Genomic DNA, 19,913 nt, shown 5'->3' with positions numbered 1-19,913 from the left:
AAATTGTCCCAGAAATTATTGCGATAAACAATAATATTGTTGTTTTGAGACCATTTTTCAACTAATATAATGATAATGGCATAATAATGCAAGTACACCCTTTCAAAGATCAATACACTTTTATTTCTAAAGAATATTTATCAGTGGAATTGGAATGTGAAGAAGACATTTTAAATATCCCAAATAAATATACAAAACAACCAAAAACAATAAATAAAATGGACTCTCAGTCTCTGTTAGCAAAAATTGCACTTGAGTTACACACAACCAGAACAATAACCCTAACCCTTTAGTATGTCGTCTTTCACTCTGTACAATTGTGGAACTGCCGCTTGTGACACGTATGTTCTCCCAGGCAGTTTGTACTGGCTGTCAAATGTTTGCAGCATTTGTTGAAATGCCGGCTTTTCCATGGTATTAAAGGGCTGCATCTCTTTAGCGATGTAGCGAACTACACTGTCTGTGAGTGCGCACCATTTAGCACTGTCCTGTTTGTATTTAGTTTGTCGACTAAACGCCCCAGTGATTGTGGACCACGGAAGGACGGAGACGGCCCCTCTGTAGCTTTAGTTCTGTTTTATATTTCCCAGCTGGAAAAACTGCATCAGATGAATATGCTTTAGGTGCAGATGCGTGTTTGTTGTATTGCTTGCTTTTAGTTGCTGTTTTACAACAAATGTGACATGCCGGCTCATCCAGGTTAAAGTGAAACTCTCGCCAAAAAGCAACCCAGGCTTTATTTGTGACTGAATATGAGTCCAACCTTCGTGTAAAAGCATAATTACGACAACAGAGGCACTTTTAAGATTTACCGTAGTTTAGTTTTTGGGCAAGCTGATTTTCAATGGGGTAGTGTCCTTTTGTACGTTAGCATCAAAATTGCTATTTTAAAAACACTAAGAAGGCTCGACACAACATGAAACTTTGCTCGTAGTATCACCAGCGTCTACACATGAACACGAGTATTGAGAACATTGTTTGTGTACACAGAGTTTACTAAAAAGAGGGTTTTTGAACAACTCACCGTAGGAGCTGGATCTCTGGCGTGCTGCCATCATGGCAGACAAAAAGTGTCGATTCCTGAGTGCGACCTAACAGTCTACCTGTGAGTCGGTGGGTGATGTGCCGCGGAAACACCGTCGGACCTGTGGAAGCGGGTAGCCGATGTCTGATGCACTGCTCTTTCGGAGACTGTAAACTCTCAGTGCAGCTGGTCTCAACCTGGCCGCTGCACCGCGCATCTGTGGGTAGCACTCTCCTCGGGGAAGAAAGGGGGGTTCAGTGTCAATGTTTACCCCCTCGCGTCTAGCCGGAGGGCGGAGGGACCACGGTCATGTCTATGTTTATGTCAGACAAAAATGAACCATGCAGTCCCAGAAACAATGGCACTTTCTCAGCTTAATGGGATATTCCGGTGTAAATTTAATCCATGGTCTAACACACCGTGAAACTGTGTTAGACTCCCTCTCGAGAGATCAAGTTAGCAGACCGCTAATTTATGGAGTTTTATCAACCTCAGAAATGACCGCACGACAACAATACACTGCAGTAAATGGATCCAAATATGAACCGCCACCAAAAAGCCACAAATAATGCTCAGAACAGCACCAAACTTCAGCAACAGTACAAATAGGGTCTCAGCACATAGTCCGGGGCATCTAATCTCCGCTAGCTTAGCTGGATTTCTATTGTGAAGCTAAAAACAGATTTCAACTCTCCTCCATCAGCTTCCGGGTCGGGGAAGTCCCGACACGACGATTACCGAGTGCGGTTAGAAATGCTCAGTTCCGTTCTTTTCCCTGTCCGCTCTCGATAATTACTGTTATAAATTGGCAGGTAAGACACATATGAACTTTGATTGCTTTTCCATGGAGTCATAATCATACATTTTCATCCATGAGCCGCGAAACTCTACTGCACTCGGTAATCGACTCGTCGGGACTTCTGGTCAACGGGAAGCTGCTGCAGAAGAGAGGTAAATTTAGTCAGCTTTTCAGTAGAAATCCAGCTAAGCTAGTGGAGGTTTTTTGAAAAAGTGACAGCCCTACCATGTACAGCTGCTGTATTTTTTTCCTAGTTACCAAAGACAGTTACAGTTATCTTCATTTGGTTCTGTAACGTTGCTTTGTGGGACATTTCTCTTTATTTAGTTGAGTAAGGGGCCTGTGCAGTTAACAGACCATCCGATAGACACGCCCTCCATACGCGCAGCAGCTCTTCACACTGGTTCAGTATTCAGCAATACTGCACCTCTGATACTATCAGATGAGTATACAGACGTTATTGAAATGTTTCATAAATAAAATGTTGAATAAAAAAAAAAAAAATCAAAGTTTGTATCGGTTTGATACAAACCGAATCGTGAGTTAGGTGTATCGTTACAGCCCTACTAAACACATGGTGTGCCTTTGTTTACATTTCAGTTCGAACTAGAACTTCCTAGAGGAAAGATTTATAATTTAAGATGACTTTTTTTAATTTAAAAATTATCAACAGGAACTCGAATTGTTTGAAATGAATTATTTGTTTATTACTACTTATTGCTTAATCGATATCGAAGCATTTAAATCAATATTGAATCAAATCGAATCGCGACCAAAAGAATCGTGAGGTTTTTAACAATAACCAGCCCTAATAGAAGAGGTGGGTGGCGATGGAAAGCTCTTTGGGAGCTGGTGCTACTGTAATATTGGCTCACATTGGGTTTGTTTATCTCATATCTGAATGTTGTCCATTTATTTCCACAAAATTCACCACAATCTATCATTTAAGGGGCTAAGTTTTTAAAAATTTCCCCCAGGAGAACATACTCAAGCAACAGGATTTTTTTTTTTGCAATCACCCCGAAGGCCCTTCCTCCCCACACAGAGACAAAGAGTGACTGACATGAGGGTTCACGTGAGAGACACAAGGAAAATTAAAACTGCAAGCAGTGATGAACGGGGCCCTCGCAGGCTGTGCGTGTCGGGCTGCGACGTTGTTGGACTGCGTGCTCTCCTTTTACAAGCATGTCATGACGCGGAGAAAACAAGCAGTGAACGTCATATCAATCGGATGATGTTTGTCTGACTTCCTGTGTCCAGTGGGTGGCGCTATGGATATGACACAGTATTGATGCACAGATCTATTCATGGCGACTCCCTCTAGATTCCTGAGAGATTTGGCCGAGATAGGAAATTGTATGAAGAAGTTATTAGGACTAGATGCTTCATGACGAAGGATTTCTATGGCGGGCACCGCCACGGACAGCAGGTATGACATAGGATAAAGGTTTCCATAACTTTTCATCTTCAAGGTCAGAGGATCATGCTGAGTGACTGTGAAGTGAGTGGTGATACATCTGTAGGAGGAGATAATTTAAGTACGAAGATTGGCAATATTTCAAAATGGCGGCCAAAAGCAAAGTGGCCGACTTAGTATTGATGCTGAGATTTATTCGGGGAGACAGCCTCTACACTTATGAGCAGTTTGATGTGGATAGGAAATTGTATGTCAAAGTTATAAAGCCTTGATGTTTGACCGCAAGGGGAAAAAATGGTTTCCACCACCCCGCCCACTAAAGTATGTTGCAGCTGAATGATTTCCATAACTTTTGTTCTTCATGGCATGAAGATGATAATTAAGTTAATGTGAAGACTGTGGTGTTTAAGCTCTAGGACAAGATCATTTTCAAAGTAGGCATGATTTGGACAAAAATGCCGCCACACATCAAAATGGCTGACCTCCTGTTGGAGTGACGGTATCAGTCCAAGAGGGTTTTTTGTGCGTCTGGTCATGAGGAATCTGCGTATTGAATTTCTTTCTTCTACGCACTTGTGGGAGGCGGGGCTGAATATTAGGGGGCGCTACAGAGCCCGCAGGTCACGACCACGCCTCATGACAACACAGATCTGTTCAGGGCGACTCCCTCTTCATTCCTGAGAGATTTGGCCAAGATAGGACATTGTATGTAGAAGTTACGAGGACATGATGCTTTACGGCGAAGGATTTGAATTGACCGCTCCACTGCGGCCAGCAGGTATGACGTAGGATAAAGATTTCCATAACTTTACATCTTCAAGGTCAGAGGATGATACTGATTGACTGTGAAGTCAGTGGTGTTACATCTGTAGGAGGAGATCATTCAAGTATGAAGATGGGCAATATTTAAAAATGGCGGCCAAAAGCAAAATGGCCAACTTAGTATTGATGCTGAGATTTATTTGGGGAGACAGCCTCTAAACTTATGAGCAGTTTGGTGTGGATAGGAAATTGTATGTTGAAGTTATAAAGCCTTGATGCTTGATGGCGTGAGGAAAAAATGGTTTCCACCGCCCCGCCCACTAAAGTTTGACGCAGCTGAATGATTTCCATAACTTCTGTTCTTCAAGGCATGAAGAAGATAACTGAGTTCATTTGAAGACTGTGGTGTTTAAGCTCTAGGACAAGATCATTTTCAAAGTAGGCATGATTTGGACAAAAATGCCGCCACACATCAAAATGGCTGACCTCCTGTTGGAGTGACGGTATCAGTCCAAGAGGGTTTTTTGTGCGTCTGGTCATGAGGAATCTGCGTATTGAATTTCTTTCTTCTACGCACTTGTGGGAGGCGGGGCTAAACATTAGGGGGCGCTACAGAGCCCGCAGGTCACGACCACGCCTCATGACAACACAGATCTGTTCAGGGCGACTCCCTCTTCATTCCTGAGAGATTTGGCCAAGATAGGACATTGTATGTAGAAGTTACGAGGACATGATGCTTTACGGCGAAGGATTTGAATTGACCGCTCCACTGCGGCCAGCAGGTATGACGTAGGATAAAGATTTCCATAACTTTTCATCTTCAAGGTCAGAGGATGATACTGAGTGACTGTGAAGTCAGTGGTGTTACATCTGTAGGAGGAGATCATTCAAGTATGAAGATGGGCAATATTTAAAAATGGCGGCCAAAAGCAAAATGGCCGACTTAGTATTGATGCTGAGATTTATTTGGGGAGACAGCCTCTCAACTTATGAGCAGTTTGGTGTGGATAGGAAATTGTATGTTGAAGTTATAAAGCCTTGATGCTTGATGGCGTGAGGAAAAAATGGTTTCCACCGCCCCGCCCACTAAAGTTTGACGCAGCTGAATGATTTCCATAACTTTTGTTCTTCAAGGCATGAAGAAGATAACTGAGTTCATTTGAAGACTGTGGTGTTTAAGCTCTAGGACAAGATAGTTTTCAAAGTAGGCATGAATTTGGGAAAAATGCCGCCACACATCAAAATGGCTCACTTCCTGTTGGAGTGACAGTATGGGCCCCCCAGACTTTTTTGTGCGTCTGGTCATGAGGAATCTGTGTACCGAATTTCGTTTGTCTACACTCATGTGGAAGGCAGGGAAGAACATTAGGGGGCGCTACAGAGTCTGCAGGTCATGACCACGCCCAGTGACAATGCAGGATCGTAATTTTCGCCGGATGTAGAGCTGGGCGATAAATCGGCAAAATCGAGTAATTCGAGTTTTTGGTTTAGGACGATTTAAAAAAAATTAAAATCGAGTTTTTATTTAACTTGCTCCGCCGCCGCTTCTCATGGGCTCCCCCCCCCCCCACCCCCGCATTGACTTTCCACTGAGAAACAGACACAACAACGAGCAGCGAGCTCGTTCCTAACACAGCACCGTCTCGTTAGTAGTTTGGTTTTGTAGCGTTGGACCTGGAACAAACCACGGTCCGTTGCAAAGTTTGTTCAAAGGCTGTTGTGACTAAAGATAGCACACCGACATTTATTTCAGCCTCTCAAACAGATGCATGTATCACAGTGGAACACTTGTTTTTCACTACGAGAAGACCGCAGCAGTCCACAAATACCTGCTATAAAGCTGCTATCATTAGCGGAATCATTTAATAATTGTGTCCCGTATGAGAAGAAATTGGCCGCGGTGGACAGCTGTTACGGATGCAGTCACGTTGCATATCGTTAAGGACATGCTGCCCATATACAGTGGAAAAGGTTCATCCACATGCTGAAAATGTTCGACCCCAGGTTTGTGCTACGAAGCCTCAACGGAGCATGATGCCTCGAGCCAGAGGAAGCAGACAGGCTCGTGTTCCTGACCAAAAATGTGTTATAAAGACAGCAAGCACACCTCATGTCTATGGAGGACCAAACCTGACATAAGTATAAATAAATAAATAAATAAATAAATAAATGCTGAAATAAATGTATAAATAAATAAATGCATAAATAAATACATGCATAAATAAATGAATAAATAAATAAATGCTGAAATAAATGTATAAATAAATAAATAAAAGTATAAATAAAAAAATAAATAAATGCTTTTTATTTATTTATACATTTCTGTTCACCTACATTTATTTATTTCTGTATTTCTGTTCACCCACATTTATTTATTTCTGTATTTCTGTATTTCTGTTCACCTACATATAGTTATTTCTGTATTTCTGTGTCCATATGTAAATGAGGAGGTAGGAGGTCCTAACCTCAGTCAAGAGAATGATTGGTCAAATCGGAGAGCCAGACCAAAGCAAACGATTCCTGATCTCAAGCCTCGCTCTCTGTAACGTTGTAAACAGCTCCAGTTAGCTTAATGGCCTCGACCAGTGTGACAGGTTAACTGGCATTCATTTTAACTTGCGAGGGTCCCAGTTGTGGTGGTGGTGTGGTATGAGAATCCTGTCTGGAGAGCCATGTCCGCTAACCAGGAAAAACATTCTGCTCATCGCTCCAAGTCATGTATACGTGTATTTGTTTTGACGTGGCTTGAACACTTCTATCCACACGGAGAAGCCGGGGCTGCGACTTGCAAACCACTGCTAGACGAGCGCTACAGAGCACAAATCGTCCAAAAGTGCATGTTGTCGGTCTCATATCTTTGTCGTGAATCTCTGTACTCTTAAACAACTCATGTGTGGAACAGTATTAAGCATTTGTTCACGCCGAGCGGCTCGAGAGCGGCGTGGACACCGCTGTTACCAGTTAGCTGCTAGTTAGCTTTTATCTGCTCGCTGTAGCGCTAAGAGCGTAGCGTCCAGGTTAACTGTTGATACATGTTACCACCGAGAGTGAGATACATGTCTGGGCTTTCCTATGAACCATTGTCGCTACTGGTGTTTGTATCACAGGTTGATCTGGACGTCTCACGATTTGCCACAGCTGATTGACCTCACGCTGAGCTCGGGCTGGATGTCAACGTACTCTGCAGACTGTTTGACCGGCAGACTGTATGACAGTGTACAGTTTTCACACCGACTTAGCTTCAGCTTAATAACGATGTATGCGGCTCGGAACAATGGCTTTAAGCGACCATTTGAACAGTGCGGAATGAAAAATATCCGACGGTAACCTGTGTCACAAGGTAGCCTGGACGCTGCGCTACAGCGAGCAGCTAACAGCTAACATAAGAGCTAAAAGGGGTCTCCACTCCGCTCTCGAGCCTCTCGGCGTGAACAAATGCCTCAGCCTGTTCCACCCATGAGTTATTTGAGAGTACAGACATTCACGACAAAGATATGAGACCGACAACATGCACTTTTGGACGATTTGTGCTCTGTAGCGCTCGTCTAGAATACACATATACATGACTTGGAGCGATGAGCAGAATATTTTTCCTGGTTAGCGGACATGGCTGAGGACCCCTCTCTCTCCAGACGGGATTCTCAAACCACACCACCAGCACACCTGGGACCCTCGCAAGTTAAAATGAACGCCAGTCAAATTCATAACTAAACCAGAGCTACATGAACAAATGTCAACAACTGCGGCTAACAGTTAGCTGAGCGGGCTTGCTGGTAGCCAGCAACATTCCTGTACAGTGTACAGGAATCAGCGCCGCTAGTAAGGCAGAAGTAGTAGACCCTCATCGAGCACACTCCTGTAACCAATCATGCTCTTGACTGAGGTTAGGACCTCCTACCTCCTCATTTACATATGGACACAGAAATACAGAAATAAATATATGTAGGTGAACAGAAATACAGAAATACATAAATAAATAAATGTAGGTGAACAGAAATACAGAAATAAATACAAAGCATTTATTCTTTTATTTATACTTTTATTTATTTATTTATACATTTATTTCAGCATTTATTTATTTATTCATTTATTTATGCATGTATTTATTTATGCATTTATTTATTTATACATTTATTTCAGCATTTATTTATTTATGCATTTATGCATTTATTTATTTATTTATACTTATGTCAGGTTTGGTCCTCCATACATGTCCTGTACATCTACCAACATGTCATGTTTACTATGCAGTGCATGCAGATGTTTAATTTAGTTTACATATCTTCAGGGATATAAAATACTATTTGGAAACAAAAGGCACCTTTTGCAAAATAAAGTATTTAAGAAAAGTTATGTTAACACTTTATCAATACCAATATGGAAACTGATCTGTTTTTATAATAGCAATGTGACATGTTAAATTTATGTTTACAAAAGCATTTTATCAAAAAGGGACACATTCTTTTCAAAGGGATGCACTTTTATTTATTTTTTCAAGTGAGTTTGAAGCTGCACTCTTCGCAACAGCATGGCAAATTTGTTTAGAATCATAGCATTAAGATAAATGCAATGCTTTTAATAATTTCTTTGTAATTTGAAATTTGTTCTGAGAAGGATAAAAAAAAATCCCTTAAAATCGTAAATCGATTTTGGTGTGAAAAAATCGGAGATTCAATTTTTAGGCCATATCGCCCAGCCCTAGCCGGATGTGACGTATATTCCAAATTTGGTGAGTTTTTGGGTATGTTCAGGCATCCAAAACTGCAGTCAAACTTGTAGAAGAAAATGTCTTTCCTTCCAATTACAATAGGGACCTTGCAGGTCTACCTGCCTCTAACCATTTTTTCTTCACGCCATCAAGCATCAAGGCTTTATAACTTCAACATACAATTTCCTATCCACACCAAACTGCTCATAAGTTTAGAGGCTGTCTCCCCAAATAAATCTCAGCATCAATACTAAGTCGGCCATTTTGCTTTTGGCCGCCATTTTGAAATATTGCCCATCTTCGTACTTAAATGATCTCCTCCTACAGATGTAACACCACCGACTTCACAGTCACTCAGTATCATCCTCTGACCTTGAAGATGAAAAGTTATGGAAATCTTTATCCTACGTCATACCTGCTGGCCGCAGTGGAGCGGTCAATTCAAATCCTTCACCGTAAAGCATCATGTCCTCGTAACTTCTTCATACAATGTCCTATCTTGGCCAAATCTCTCAGGGAATGCAGAGGGAGTTGCCCTGAACAGATCTGTGTTGTCATGGGGCGTCGTCGTGACCTGCGGGCTCTGTAGCGCCCCCTATTGTTCAGTCCCGCCTCCCACGAGTGCGTAGAAGAAAGAAATTCGATACGCATGTTCCTCATGACCAGACACACAAAAAACTCTCTTGGAATGATACCGTCACTCCAACAGGAAGTCAGCCATTTTGATGTGTGGCGATATTTTTGTCCAAATCATGCCTACTTTGAAAATTATCTTGTCCTAGAGCTTAAACACCACAGTCTTCACATTAACTCAATTATCTTCTTCATGCCTTGAAGAACAAAAGTTATGGAAATCATTCAGCTGCGTCATACTCTAGTGGGCGGTGCGGTGGAAACCATTTTTTCCCCTTGCGGTCAAACATCAAGGCTTTATAACTTTAACATACAATTTCCTATCCACACCAAACTGCTCATAAGTGTAGAGGCTGTCTCCCCGAATAAATCTCAGCATCAATACTAAGTCAGCCATTTTGCTTTTGGCCGCCATTTTGAAATATTGCCAATCTTCGTACTTAAATGATCTCCTCCTACAGATGTAACACCACTGACTTCACAGTCACTCAGTATCATCCTCTGACCTTGAAGATGAAAAGTTATGGAAATCTTTATCCTACGTCATACCTGCTGGCCGCAGTGGAGCAGTCAATTCAAATCCTTCGCCGTAAAGCATCATGTCCTCGTAACTTCTTCATACAATGTCCTATCTTGGCCAAATCTCTCAGGAATCTAGAGGGAGTCGCCATTTATAGATCTGTGCATCAATACTGTGTCATATCCATAGCACCACCCACTGGACACAGGAAGTTAGACAAACATCATCCGATTGACGTGACGTTCGCTGCTTGTTTTCTCCCCGTCATGACATGCTTGTAACAGGTGAGTGTGCAGTCCGACAACGCCACAGCCTGACACGCACGGACTGCGAGGGCCCGTTCATCACTGCTCGCAGTTTTAATTAGTATTTGTTTTAATACAATTCAGTTTTAGAATGAGGTTGTAGGACAGGATAGATAGGATAGAAGATACATTTTGAAATATCAGTTTTACAATTGTGGTTATAAATGTATAAATGCCAGAATGAGGTAGGGACACACAGTAAGATGCCTGGAGTTACTATGTTGTATAACAGATTATATTTCAGGGGCACTCCAGTGACCTAGTGCCAGGGTCTCAGAATTTTTAGCAGAATTTAAGATTTTAGTCAATTTTAGTGCCTCTTTGAAATTTACTCAAGCACTATTATCAGGCCATCTAATGGAGAAGTTGGAACGCAATTAATTGAGCAGATTCTTTTCCTAAAGCTATTGTTAAATATATATTACATTTATGAAAAATACAATGTGATAAAGTTCATAAAATATGTAAAATTTTAATATTTAGAATAAACAATTTCTAATAACATTTTACAGTAGAAATATGCAAGAATTATATTAAAAATGTGGTATTAACAGAGTTGCTAGTATTTTGGTGTGTCAGAAGTCCACTTATTGGTCTATGGAAATTGACAGCTGGCTTCTTAAAGGGGCACTATATAGATTTAGAGAAAAAAAATTTAAACAAGATTTTGATATTAACAATCTTAATGTGGAAACAGTACAAGCTCAGAAATATTTTTGTTTTTCCTTATCGACAAACAAGTTGTTCTCAGAGGAAAAAAAGGTCCCAGAACATTGTTTGAAGATAGAAAACTGTCAGGGTCCAGCAAATATAACCAAAGTAAAACAGCATCAAATTGTGTTGTCCTTTAAGGTCAGTTTGTTTATTCACTTCATTCATTCATGAAAATGAAGAGAGTTTGTTTATTTAATTTGTTTAGGCATAAAAATCAGTCACTAGCCCTTTTCACACAGTCCCTGTGTTATTGCTGCAGCAGCCGTTCATCATTACTCCGCTGTTGTGTGTTCACACAGAGCTAAGCAGCTCCAGCTTAAGATAAACTAGTGTGTGAAATTCACACCGAAAGCCGGCGTGGTGGAGCCAAAAGAGGCGTGATGGTACATGTCAGACATCTGTGTGTTTTTTCACCTTGTTTCCCCCAGTGACCTCCTGTAAATCTAAACTGTTGACAGTTTATAATCATATGGATGCTGTTATAATGTGTTGTGATTCAGATCTTGACCCACCTCCCCACAGACTGAGCTCCCCCGTCAAAACAATGTAAGCATGGCGAAGCGGCTGCCCATGGCTCCGTTTTTATCGGCGAAAAATCGGAGAAACTTGACATAAACCCCTCAGTACAGAGCCGAGCAGTTCCCGAACGACTTTTATGTGTCAGGTGAACTGTTGTTTTGCAAAGAACCAGACCTGAGAAATCATAATTAAAGGTGTAATGCGAGAGAGTTAGCCACCTGTCCGATTCACATTATCGGCATATAATACCAGAGCGACTGTTAACTGCTGCTAACAGTAGCTGCTGTTAGCTAGCGAACCGCGTTAGCCACAGCACTCTTAGCTGACTCTGCCTGGGCTGGGAGGCTTTTCTGGATCTGCCTGAGAGCTGACCATGTTTTTATTCAATGAAACCCATAAAAACACAAAATATACTATTGTATGAAGACATGATGAAGTCAAAATGTTTTTTATGCACTTTACTTTACTGTACGGTACAGTATTGAGGAAATGTGTAAGTCACCTCAATTAAATTAAAACGGAAAAAAACAGAATTTGGGAAAAAATAAAATGGAATTTGGGAAAAAAATAAAACAGATTTTATAGGGCCATGAGAATGGTGTCTGACTCCGTCTCTCGGGAGGGTTAGGGTTAGGGTCTCGGTCAGGAGGACCGACCGTCACCGTGACAACAGTAACTACAACAACACAATAGTGGAAGGAGACAGACACTGAGTTAAAGTTTTCTGCTGGGGACAGGCACTGTTTTTTGGCCAGAAATGTGACGAAGATTCGGCAGAACAGACGGGATGACAGACATGAGGGCAGTCACTTCTCCACGTATAACTGCAGTATTTTTTTCCTCATAAGTTAACAAAGACACGACCAGTTACTTCGTTACTGTTGTTTGGTCTTGTATCGTTGCTTTGTGGGACATTTCTCTTTATTTTGTTGAGGGAAGGATCTGTGTAGTTATCACACTGTGAACACTCTCAGACTGACATGCCCCCACTCCATGCTGCCAGCTTATCCCTTCACACAGGTTCAGTTCGCCTCTGCTGTGCTTCTCATACTACTTGCGGAGGTGCATCAGCGCCAGATCAAATTTTCCCCCCTCACCACATCTGAGACTTTCACACTGAGGAGGTTTGGGAGAATTAGTGCAGGATCCTCGCACTCAAAGGGCAGTGTTAATGGGGCTAGTGACGCCCTTCCTCTTCTGGTTAAAAGTTCTTCCCCAAAACTACAAGTGCACTTTTAAAATACGCACTTTTTAAAGTGTACTTTTAAAATACAGTCATTAGTCTCTTAAAGGCAGAGTGACCCTGTTTAGGGATGTTTGTGGAACCACATATGAACAAACAAAGATGTCATTAAGTCAAGCTGGCATCGTTGCTAAAGTAATAGGAAGCATGAGGCGGCAGTGAGTCATGTCCACAGCAGTGACGGAATAGGACTGTAACTTTGGTGGGTGTGACAACTGGAGTTAGTTATGCTGCTTCGTCACATGGAGCATAACTTCAGTCTAACAGGTGCAACAGCTGTCTGTCTGCCTCATCTGTCAGCCTACATAGATCTGTTTATTCTAATCTAATCTGGCCATTCACAGATCAGCACGACAGGCCAGCTTCCGCCCCAAAGCTGGAACAGAGCTGTTTCCTACACACATGGATCGGGGTGAGTACTGACCAAGCTGCCCTGATACACACACAACTACTTTAACGTCAGTCTGTCTGTCTGTCTGTCTGTCTGTGTGTGTGTGTGTGTGTGTGTGTGTGTGTGTGTGTGTGTGTGTGTGTGTGTGTGTGTGCGTGCGTGTGCATGCGTGCGTGTGTCAGCTGTTTCTGTCAGTAGTCTATATGTGTTCTCCAGAACACAGCCCCAACAGTCCATGGATGTGGAATAAATCCATTTACCATGTACAGCATATAGTAGTAGACTAAGGAGTGTGCTGGTGATTATAAAATTATTTTATTCCTGGGAGTATACTGTGCATACTGAAGCAGTGCAGCTCTTGACACACCTTGTGTAAGCCTGTCAGTGTGAGTTCCTGAATATTTACTTTGACATTGTCAAATGTAAATGTGGGTCCCCCTCCAGTCAGGAATGGGTTTTTCTTTGAATCCACAGACTGGGATTTCTTTCCCTTCTTTCCCTGTCCACAAACATTAGTGAGAAAGTGGACATGGTGTTTTTATACATCTCCTTTTGTGTGGATAACATCATTCCCATCAAAAAATGAAGGATCTTTCCAAACAATAAACCCTGGATAACCAAACAACTTAGAGTATTCTTCACCGGCACCGAATCTGAAAAAAAGGAGGCAAACAGAGAGTTCCCAAAGCTGTTGAGCTCCTAAACGCCCTGCCCTAACCCTTAATACATTTGTGGAGGTGACCTTTATAGATCTTAATCTGATGTTATTAAATAACACAATAATCCCCAAGTCTTGAAATTTGTGATATCAAAGTTTCACAGATGAGAAATGTATGGAGTACATTTGGGGATTTTGTTTGTCTAGTTTGTGAATAATATTAACTACAATTTAAACTTTTCTAATTGAACTTTTGTAATACATTACATCAATTTTTTTTTATAAGTTATCATACATCATAGATATAAATAATATGTAAAATCCTCTCTTCACCCTAAAAAACAGCACAGAAAATGAACTCAGGCGTCAATATCTCTTTCATCTGTGGTGCAGGTGCCCTGGGAGAGGGGAAGATGCTGCAGGGCTCATTAGACAGCAGTGGCCCCAGGTTCACTCCTCTGGTGGTGGTGGAGCTGGCTTCAGATACCAAGGAGGAAGCCATTGCATGGATACTGAGCAGGATAAGAGACCAACAGCAGAATGGAGGTGTGCATGTTGGAGTTGATCCACTCAACTCAAAGATTTCTTTCGACTGTGTGTTTTACCATTCAGTGTTATTAATCCTGGCATTTTTCCCAGGTGCTGAGCTGCTGGTGGAGCAACTAGGCCCTGGAGTCGGGGCTCAGGAGAAGGAAAACCCCAACATGTTCCTGGTGGGGGCTACCAGGCAGAGGCTGCTCTCTGGTGCTGAGGAGGTGGGCCTCTTCAAAGAATGCAATGATGGATCCATGAGAGGCTTCACCTGTGCCAACAAACACAACTTTAAAGACTTTGAAGGTAAGGTCCAGAAGAAGACTGTGCTGCTGTTTGTCTTGTGAGTTACTTTTATAACAAAATGTGTCAAATGAAATGTGGCTGACAACCAAATAACATACACAGAGAGACACAAATCAACACTGAGACTGTTTCAGCATGTATCTGGGTCTATCACAACTCCATGTCTTTCAATTTGCTCCAATATCAAAAGACAGCAGAAAATGAATTGAGCGCAGCAATGGTCACGGTTCTAAATCAGCTGCCTTACAGCCTCTGAGCTGGTTAACATGCCTTTGTTGTGAATGTCACTGTGTCTGCTCTGCTCTTTGTCTCTAGGGGATGGGGACAGCTTCCTCAATATGGCTGAGTGCCAGTACATCATAAAACATGAGCTGGACACATTAAGAGCCAAAGATGAGACTCATGTACCAGGACACACCCAGGTCAAGCTCTACCCTGGGAAATCTATCAGTAAGTGTCTATCCACCTCTCACTGTGTCACTTTGAAATTCAGTTAGTCAGATCAGTTTAGTGACATTCAGGGTTCATACAGGTGCTTGAAATCATTGAAAGTGCTTGAATTTCAATGTCGTGTTTCAAGGTCTGAAAAGTGCTTGGATTTTAGTTTAAGTGCTTGAAAGTGCTTGACATCATAACTCTGTGTCTTGGCAAAATTGGGATCAGACTGGATAGTTTGCTTATTACAAGGAGAAATAAAATCAGTGTGTGTGTGTATCATCACACATGCAGCCTGGTAGCAATAGAAGGATGGCTGAGGAGAAGGTGGAATTTGATGCAATTTGGACTGATGACACGTTCAATATTAATACACTTTGATGAATAAACGAACAGCTCATAAAAGTTACGTCAAAAAAGAAAATTACAGGGTACTCTCATAGGGCCATATGAAATCTGTTTTATTTTTTCCCAAATTCCGTTTTTTCCGTTTTAATTTTTGGGAATCCCGTTTTTTCCGTTTTGATATTTGGGAATCCCGTTCTTTTAACTTTTACTCTTTTTATACTACCAAAAACAGTGTGTTTTTAATGTAAATGACTAAAATGTGCACAAATTAAATAGAAACTACCTTAAATTTATTGAGGTGAAAAACTCATTTCCTCAATGCTGTACCGTACAGTACATTAAAGTGCATCAAAAACATTTTGACTTCATCATGCAGACCTGCCAACCTGTACACATTTTGCGTAGCAAGTACGCAATTTGACATTTAAATACGCTGGTACGACTTGCCCCTCTAAACTACGCAAAAAGCTGCAGACATGTGAGTTCTGTGGCAAATGTGCACATGCGGTACTCATGTCTGACAACACGATGCAGCAGCGTGGTGAAGCAGTTTCAGCCAATCATTGTAGAAAAGCGGAGAATAACGAGTCTACTGAACCTGTAGCGTAACATCCCGCCCCCCTCCTCCCTGCCTCCTCCTGCCCTCTGCCTCCCTCTCCGTCCTCCGTTCCCCACTCGCTGCAGTTGGCACTTAAAAAGGTAAACTGTGTGTGTGTGTGTGTGTGTGTGTGTCAGCGGACCTGCCAGCTTTTGGTAAATGTGAACCTTTACGCTTAACGTTACTTTCACTGTGGAAACATTCGAGCTGAAGTTTAAGTGGAAAAAAAGGAAAAAAAAAGATTTGCGAGGTGTTTTTTCTTAGCAAATGTATCGATCATCTTCCCCTAATGACCCCAATGCATCGTCAAAGAAAAAAGAGAAAGAAGAGGCAGCGGTGCATCTGTGTGTGTGTGTGTGTGTGTGTGTTTTAGCCTTTATATATATCCATTGCAGATAGAGTAGGCCTGTATATAAGGAGGAATGTGATTATTTATACAGTTTAAACATGTAGCCAACAAATCTTTTGCAGCAAGTTTTGCAACCACTGCCATGGCAGATGAGAGAGACGAAGACAGGGAGGGACAGGGCAGCAGACCTGCCAAAAAGAAGAGGGTCCATGTCAACAAAATAAAAAATAAATAAATAATATAGTTACCTTGGTTTGTTAACAGCATTTTAATGTTTTGAAAGTGTTTCAGTGTTCCATTGAAAGGCTGTCATGATAAGGACATATCATTTTTTGGTTTTCTGTTGATGAGTGCAAAATGTCGTAATCAAAAAAATGTTGTAATCAAAAGTATAGGTTTAATTGTTTTTTATAACCGATTTCCATCCAGTGAATGGGGAAATTACCGCGTGCAAAGCAATGAAGTTGCAAAAGTCTGCGAAAAAAAGCCGCACAACACAAGTGGTACTCAAAATATTTTGACAAGGTTGGCAGGTCTGCATCATGTCTTCATACAGTAGTATATTTTGTGTTTTTGTGGGTTTGATTTAATAAAAAAAACATGGTCAGCTCTCAGGCAGATCCAGTAAATGTTAGCATACCAAAATTGTTCTGAAAATTTAAGTTGTACATATATAAAAAAAATTTAGCAAAGATGACCAACAAAATGAGAAATTATACCTGTGACATTATGTCAAGTTAGAATACTAACCAGCTAGCAGTGAAAACACCAACCCTCTCCCTGTCCTCTGAGCTCCCAGCCCCGGCAGATACAGCTAAGAGGCCTGTGGCTAACGGGGCTAGCTAGCTAACAGCAGCTACTGTTAGCAGCAGTTAACAGTCAGTGCGTTTACATGACACTCGAGAAAACCGAATTACTGTTAGTCCGACTATGATCGGATTTATAAGATGCATGTATACACCTTAGTCTGACTAAAATCGGACCGGATCGGATTTCTCATAGTCGGAATCAAAACACCCAGATCATTCGATTAATAGTCACATTACTTCTGCGTGTATATGTTCCATCAGATCGGATCAGATTGGGCGTTCCGCGCAGGCTCGAGATTTTTTTCCCAGGGCCGTGAGCCGGAAGTAGAAGGACAGCGACAGCGGCGGCGGTGGTGTCTTTCCTCCGAAACAACCGCAAGAAAGAGCACCTTTGTGCATCTAGTTTGCGTAATTAGTCATGTACACCACAGCGCCACCTAGCGTACCGGGGTATGACATGCTCCGGCCAATAATTCGATCTTCTCGCCGGCATGTATACTCGGACAATTGCAGTTGTCTGATTGAGTAGCATAGTCGAACTATGGCTGTAATCTGACTAAGCCGTGCATGTAAACGCACTGAGTGACTCTGGTATTATATGCCAATATTATGAGTCAGACAGGTGGCTAACTCTCTAGCATTACACCTTTAATTATGATTTCTCAGGTCTGCTTCTTTGCAAAACAACAGTTCACCTGACACATACAAGTTGTTCAGGAACTGCTGGGCTATGTACTTGGGGGTAAATGTCGAGCAGCCGCTTTGCCATGCTTACATTGTTTTGACGGGGAGGAGGCTTGTTGTGCCACCCAGATTTGCTTCCCTCCGTGCAGTTTTCCTCAGACATATGTTCTACAGTGTTGGGTGTAACGTGTGACAAAGTGACAAAGTTACAAAGTAACGCGTTACTGTAATAACATTACTTTTTTCAGTAATGAGTAGTGTAAGGCATTACTGTTCTGAATGTAGTAATCACATTACAGTTCGCCAAGCTCGTTCCTTACGTTACATTGCTAGTCGCATGCATCTGTAGGAGACACTACTTTGATACAAAGGGATAATTAACTACTGGTAATTAATTAATTACTGGTAATCAACTGTGCCTCACATGGGGCACCACAAATTTGTAGGACATGTAGGTAGGCTATGCGGGCCTCCAATGGAAGGCACCATAGGTCTAAATGTAGGGGACTATCACTGCTTGATAATCAAGGTCATTAATCACTGGTGATTAATTTTACACTCGTAGAAGGGGCATCACCTCCATTGTTTGATTTACTAGAATAGGCTGGAGGGAACTATTCCAAACATCTAACTGTACAAGTTTGACTTGGGCAGCTAGAGTATCAATTTCAAATCAATTTATTCAATCTCAATATTCTGAAGCAGTGAATTCTTTGCACGTATCCATCGATTCTCCACATCAAAATTAAGTTCCAGACAAAAACAAATGGTTATATATATTTATTGACTAAATAATTTGGGGTAACATAAATGTACGGAAAATTTTAGGACAAACAACAGATAACAGAAAAGGTAAAGACTGTAATTAGAAATAAATAAATTACGTGACCGTTGGCAGATGGTAAAGTTAAAGGGTCGGGTTTTTATATATTAAGTTTAACGGGAGTAATCTTTTAATACTAACAAGACCCTAACCTCAACTTTCTTAAGTTTATAAGATAGAAGTCAGAACTTTAGACAGAAGTCAGAACCTTAGACAGAAGTCAGAACTTTAGACAGGAGTCAGAACTTTAGACACCACTCATTCTCACGTGTGTGGATCCAACTGTATGAAGACGTTCAGCCTGTTTTGTCTGGGCGTCAGGAGGCACTGAAGCTTGGTCTCTTTGAGAGTTCTGGGTTGGACCACGGCACAGCGCGTCGGTCCAGTAGCCAGAGGGAAGGCCGGTACTCTGTTGAGGGACTCTTGGTCCGAAGGCCCAGCGGGGTTTCTGCCTTGGGAGCGCTGGGGGCAGAGTCGATCTCGGCTGGGAACAAAGTCCCTTTTGTGGAGACTCCTTGCACGGCTTCTGAGGCAGACGATGGACTGCAACGTTCTTCATCAGATTATCACAGTCTTGAAAAAGACTTTTCTTTGATGATTCAAGGTGGTTCTCAAGTTCTGATCCTTTCACTAATTCAACTTCTTCTGGATCAGGCGGTGATACTTTAAAGTTATATTAAAATCAAATCAAAAATCAAAAAGAAAAGAATTTGCTCTATTAAAGACATGGATAAAAGTAGAGTACTTAAAGTAGTTATTCAATTCGCTTTCTTAGAGCTTGTTGCAAAAATAAAAGTAAAGATTACTTTAAAATAAAATTAAAATTAAAAATAAAGAAGTGAAGAGAAGGGAAGAGAGAAGGAGTCAGGAGGAGAAACAGGGGGGCAAGAGAGCCTGGAGAAGAAGACTCCAAGTCATGACCGAAGTCAGGACCCAAAAGTGAGAGAGAGAGTGAGCCAAAGTCCTGACCGACGTCAGGACCCGAAAGTGAGAGCGAAGCCTAAGCATGAGAGAAGACCAGAGAAGTGAAGAGAAGGGAAGAGAGAAGGAGTCAGGAGGAGAAACAGGGGGGCAAGAGAGCCTCGTGATGGAGACATAAGGGCTGGTGTTCCTACACATCACACACAAGGGGCTGGGGGGAGGGAGGCAGGGGCCATCGATAATGGAACGGTGATTGGTTGGGGTTTGGCACGAGGTATCTTTCACCATCACCGATTGGTTTGTCTCCACCAACAAGGGGAGATGGGATAACAATGGCAGCGTCAACAACACAAGCAAAACATGCAGCTGCATGCGACTTGCCTGAAGACCCCCTGCTGTGTAAAGCCACTTTTGAG

The 19,913-nt window shown here is 41.8% G+C and overlaps 1 protein-coding gene across 6 annotated transcripts in view; it reads left to right on the top strand.

Moving 5' to 3' along the window:
- Window positions 1-19,913, top strand: part of ano10a (anoctamin 10a) — a 134,757-nt gene that overhangs the window by 18,410 nt on the left and 96,434 nt on the right. For all 6 annotated transcript variants that reach the window (XR_003981316.1, XM_030395030.1, XM_030395028.1 and 3 more), the window contains exons 2-5: window positions 12,989-13,056; window positions 14,087-14,239; window positions 14,333-14,530; window positions 14,846-14,980. Coding sequence is in view for 5 of the 6 variants with exons in the window: in XM_030395030.1 (XP_030250890.1) it covers window positions 12,989-13,056; window positions 14,087-14,239; window positions 14,333-14,530; window positions 14,846-14,980 (554 nt within the window). In the remaining variant the exon portion in view is untranslated. The remainder of the gene's footprint in view (window positions 1-12,988; window positions 13,057-14,086; window positions 14,240-14,332; window positions 14,531-14,845; window positions 14,981-19,913) is intronic.

Source organism: Sparus aurata, chromosome 17 (assembly GCF_900880675.1).
Source record: "Sparus aurata chromosome 17, fSpaAur1.1, whole genome shotgun sequence".
Taxonomy (NCBI): Eukaryota; Metazoa; Chordata; class Actinopteri; order Spariformes; family Sparidae; genus Sparus; species Sparus aurata.
This window is presented reverse-complemented; position numbering and strand designations above follow the sequence as displayed.